This window comes from Gossypium hirsutum, chromosome A13 (assembly GCF_007990345.1).
Source record: "Gossypium hirsutum isolate 1008001.06 chromosome A13, Gossypium_hirsutum_v2.1, whole genome shotgun sequence".
Lineage (NCBI taxonomy): Eukaryota > Viridiplantae > Streptophyta > Magnoliopsida > Malvales > Malvaceae > Gossypium > Gossypium hirsutum.
Genome location: NC_053436.1, coordinates 45,030,023 through 45,035,062, shown reverse-complemented (window position 1 = coordinate 45,035,062; position 5,040 = coordinate 45,030,023). Strand labels below are relative to the sequence as shown.

At 36.8% G+C, this 5,040-nt stretch overlaps 1 protein-coding gene across 1 annotated transcript; it reads left to right on the top strand.

The window, feature by feature from the left end:
• Positions 1-2,706, top strand: LOC107942272 (acetyl-coenzyme A carboxylase carboxyl transferase subunit alpha, chloroplastic-like). The gene is made up of 6 exons (XM_041086123.1): positions 1-161; positions 245-399; positions 646-697; positions 785-853; positions 1,259-1,336; positions 1,408-2,706. Exons 2-6 carry the CDS (start codon positions 275-277, stop codon positions 2,050-2,052), a joined length of 969 nt encoding a protein of 322 aa, XP_040942057.1. The 5' UTR covers positions 1-161; positions 245-274; the 3' UTR covers positions 2,053-2,706.
• The last annotated feature ends 2,334 nt before the right edge of the window (positions 2,707-5,040 follow it).

Sequence of the window (5,040 nt, the reverse complement as noted above, 5' to 3'; positions counted from 1 at the left end):
TAAGTATCTTTGACCTTATAGAAGTTTTGTTAAGTCAAGTAATACCTCATAACCTTATTCCGGCAAAGGATACGGGTTAAGAGTGTTACAGGTTCCCTATAGTTACTTTTATTGACACTCCTGGGGCCTATGCAGACCTTAAGTCTGAGGAGTTGGGTCAAGTATGAGCAATATCATAATCTGAATCTTATCATATTCACTTTTAATGTTGGCTCAGCTGATTTTACACCCTAAATACATGTAGGGTGAAGCTATTGCCCATAATTTGAGGACAATGTTTGGTCTAAAGGTCCCAATTGTTTCTATTGTTATTGGGGAAGGTGGCTCTGGTGGTGCCTTGGCCGTTGGCTGTGCTAACAAGTTGTTAATGCTGGAAAATGCAGTCTTTTATGTTGCCAGGTGATTTGAGTTTTTTTATATTGATTTTATTGAATCTTGATTACCTATATACATTTTGGCCTTCCATTTCATACCCAAACAAGGTGCAATATTGCTATATGACTAATCTTTGTTTTTATTCATGGTACCTGGGTAAGATTCTATTATTCCTTCTAATTGTGGATCGCTTTTAGATGCCTTGTGTATGTGTGGAGATATGCTGATATTCCTTCTTTCTGATTTGATTTTCTTTTTCTAATGCTATAGTCCTGAAGCATGCGCTGCAATTTTGTGGAAGAGTGCGAAAGCTTCTCCGAAGGTTTGAAAACAGATGTCACTTTTGGTTTTATCTTTTAGCTTCTTTTTTTTTTTTTTTTCTAAGTAATGACTGAACATTCTTTGGCAGGCAGCTGAGAAGCTGAGGATCACTGCCCCAGAATTATGCAAGCTGCAAATTTGTGATGGAATCATTCCTGTAATCAACATACTTGCTCAATTATCGTCAATAGAATACATTCTTTTGCTGGTTCCTTAATTTTTAAATTTTGCTTGTTTCTCCCTTCCTACTTCTAGGCGTTACAAAAACCAGGATAATTTAAACCTACTACAGGCAATTTCATGTGGTGAAGTTGACTGCAAAAGGCACCATTGTGCTACTGTCCTTGGCTCATGGTTTATAAACAAAAGCCTTTTCAATATTGAAGTTTGAATTATGTATTTCATATCTTGATGTCTGTCTGATGCTTGATGAAAATACAGCATTTGGTTTTCGAAGCATTTGTACTGCTTTAATGTTTAAATAATGCTTGAGATTTGTTGTTTCCTTTGGAAATCATGTCAATTTCTATGGCATCTGAGAGTTATATATTACTTGTGATAGGAACCACCGGGTGGGGCACATGCTGGTGCAACTTGGACTTCACAACAAATAAAAGCTGCAATCAATGAAACAATGGACGTGAGTTCCACTAGCAGTAGCTCTTCATCAAGAATCACATTATAACATATTAACAATCGTTTATTCTGCAGGAGCTCACGACGATAGACACAGAAGAGCTACTAAAGCATCGCATGCATAAGTTCAGGAAGCTGGGTGGGTTCCAAGAGGGTGTCCCAATAGATCCCAAGAAGGAGGTCAATATGAAAAAGAAAGAACAAACTGTACCTAGGTCCTCAAAAGCAGAGCTGGAGGGTGAGATTGAAAAATTGAAACAGCAAATCTTGAAAGCCAAGGAATCATCTACCAAGCCTCTTGAGGTGGCTTTGAAGAACATGATTGAAAAATTGAAGGAGGAGGCTTATCACGAATACTCTGAGGCCATCAGAGCCATGGGCTTGAAGGACAGACTTGAGATGCTGAGAGAAGAAGTTTCAAAAGTAAATTCTAAGGACAGACTAATGAATCCTGTTCTGATGGACAAGATTGAGAAGCTTAAGCACGAGCTGAACCAGAGTCTATCAGCGGCTCCAAATTACACAATCCTCAAATATAAACTTGACATGTTGAAGGAGGTTTCTACAGCCAAGAGTCTCTCCAAGGCTGCTACAATGAAGCAGGAAGTTAATAAGAAATTCAGTGAAATCATGGGTCGGCATGAGATAAAGGACAAGCTTGAAGCATTAGAAGCTGAGGTTCAAAGTTCTGGTTCATCAAGCTTTATTGATTTAGATTAAGGGGTGAAGGACAAAATACTGAAGTTGAAGAGCAAGATACAATTGGAAATGATTAGTGCTCTGGAGTCTTTGAGTTTGGAGGTTGAGGTTGTAAAATCTAATGCAAACCCAACCCCACTCTCAGTCTTCAAAAATAAGGTGTATAATTTGAATGAAGAAATTAACAAGACAACTGAAGAAGTTGTGAATTCATCGGAGTTGAAAAATATGATGGAGTTGTTGAAGCTGGAGAAGGCAAAGGCAGAGGCAGAGGATGTTGAGTCGGAAAGTAAGATTGAGGCTCTACAGCAACAGATTAAACAAAGAATTTCAGAAGCTATCAGCTCCTCAGAATTGAAGGGGAAGCACCAAGAGTTGAAGGCAGAAATTTCTGAAGCAATACAATCATCTGGTGGAGCTAATGGAAGTTTGCAAAAGGAAACCAAGCATGCGGAACCTATGCTCGAGATGAATTTTGCTTAATGTGTGCAGCTCCTATACATTGTCTACTTTTTTTCTTTTTCTTTTTGCTTTAGATTTCTGACGAATAAATAGATTTCTTACATTATTTATTTTATTTTATGCATAAGGGTGTATGGCACTTAGCACAAGGACCTCGAATAATTTTAACTATTTTTCCACCAATTCCTAGTTGCCAGCCCAAGTTCATGCTTATCTTATTTTGTACTGTGCTGTCAAATTATTGCATAGAAATTAATTTGCTGAGCAAAGGGAACCTATCAGAATACTCGAATGGTTGGATATTCTAGATACCTAATTTTGTTCGAATCATCAAATTCGAATTTTGCAAAATTTTGGGCTTCAATTGAATTAGAAATAATTTTTTTTTAAAAAAAAATAATTTTGGATTAGATTGAATTTTTTAATTTAATTCCAAATTAAAATTTTTATTTAAATTTGAGAGTAAATTAAAATTTTAGTTTAGCTTAGTATAGAATTCAACTATGGAGTTTTATTTGAGTTTAGATTTAAATTTTATTACTATTGGCTTCAAATTGATTTTGATTTTGAATCAGATATCATTTTGATGGTTGGTCTAATTTTCATTAAATTAGTGGTAGATGGATATTTAGGGCAAAAAAAAGCCTAGGTCGATTTTTATTTTTAATTAAGGTTTTACGCCGGTTTTAAAATTAATTAGGGATATAGGTCGATTTAACTGAAAACCTCGAGTTCTTTCCAATTAAATCAGCCTAAGGTTAGGGTTTTAATTTTATTAGGGTTAGGATTTTGGTTTAGGGTTTTTTAATGTTTAGGATATTTTAAAAGTGTTCAGGGTTTTCGACTAAAACGACGGAACTTCTTAGGTAGTTTTGAGGGGTCGAGGATGTAATAACACGCCTTAGCACACATATGTCATGGCAAGATAGGACCATGACCTTAGAAATCCATTGTGGGGAAATTCGGTTTTGGAGTAATAATGTTTGATCCAATTAGAGGTCGAATTCAACGTGAAAGTCCCAGTCGACGGCCGTGATGCGGTCACGGGTTCGAGTATAACCGGGGGTAGGTGGCGGTCGTTACGTGGTTAGGAGTTCAAGCTTTTTGGATACCTGCAAACAATGTCCTATATATATTTATCATACTTAAGATTGATGCGATAATCATAAGAAAAAACTTTGGGGACTTCCGATGTAATCAACGTTTTTTCTCTATTTCCAAGCAGCTAGTATCTCTACCCTTGCATTCTTGTCTGAAGGCTGACATCGAGGTGGACACAATAGGGCTTTCAGGAGGAGAATGGATGTTCCGGCATAGTAGAGGTCAAACTTGAGTCGGCGCGACAACGATTGTAGTTATTAATGGGTTGTGTAATAACGACTGTGACAGCCCAAAATTGACCCTAGCCGGGAAGTGGTTTCGGGACCGCTAAACCGAGTCACCGAAAGGTTTGAATGTGATGTTTATTGTCTAGAATATGTAATCATGAATGTGTAAAAATTTCAAGCTTCGATTTAGTCGATTGCATGTGAATTTAGTCAATAGGACTTATATGAGAAAATTTAAGAATGTGATAGGTCAATGCATGAGGACCTATTAGTGCATGTGGAAGAAAAAAGGGGGACTTGCATGTCAAATTCCCCCTCTCTAATATGTAGTGGCCGGCCATGCTATAGGTGGAAACATGTCTCCAACATGTTATGCTAGTGATGCATGTTAAGAAAAATAAAATAATAAGCATGGTGATTAAAAAAAAATGAAAGGAAGGGTGATGGAAAAAAAAAGAATAACATGGTCTCACCCCCCCTTGTTGCCGTGAATTGAAGAAAGAAAAAAAAAGAGTTCATTCTTGAACATCCTTGGCCGAATAGAGGAAAGAAAGGAGGGGGAAAAAGGCTTGAAAAAAATCGGCTATGGTGGTTGCTAGACTAAGGTATGTTTGATGTTGTCTTTGAGATGCATGCATGTTTTAAATAGCCCATGTTTAAACCTTGAATCTTGTTGATAACATGAGCAATCGGTCATGAGAAAGGGTTCAAGGAATGGTTGTTGTTCATGTTATTTGGATGAGAAATGGTGAGTTTTGTTGGTTCATGTTAAAGTTAGGTGAATGATGATAGAGGAGTGTTTGAACTATAAAAAAAAAATAAATCGGCTACCTTGTTATGAGCTAGGGCCGAATGTGGGTTTGGTTGTGTTTGAATATTACATGCTTGGTAGAATGGTGGATGAAGGTGCCGAATGTATGTTGGATTGATAGAGTCTCCAAATTGATTTTTATGTGTGTATGCATGACCGAATATACGTGGTCACATGAGTAAGGAAATGAGTTATTTGATATGTGGTAAAAGTTAAGTACTAAATCGAAGGTTGCTAAAATTGCCATTTCTTAGCCGAATATGTGCTTGATCAATGAAGGAATTGTTGAAGAACATAGGTGAACTTGGTGAGGGCAATCGGCCTAGGGTATAAATGATATGAAGATTTTAGGAAATTGTTTTGGTTAGGTGTATGTATGATTAAGTATATTCGGCAATATACTTAAAG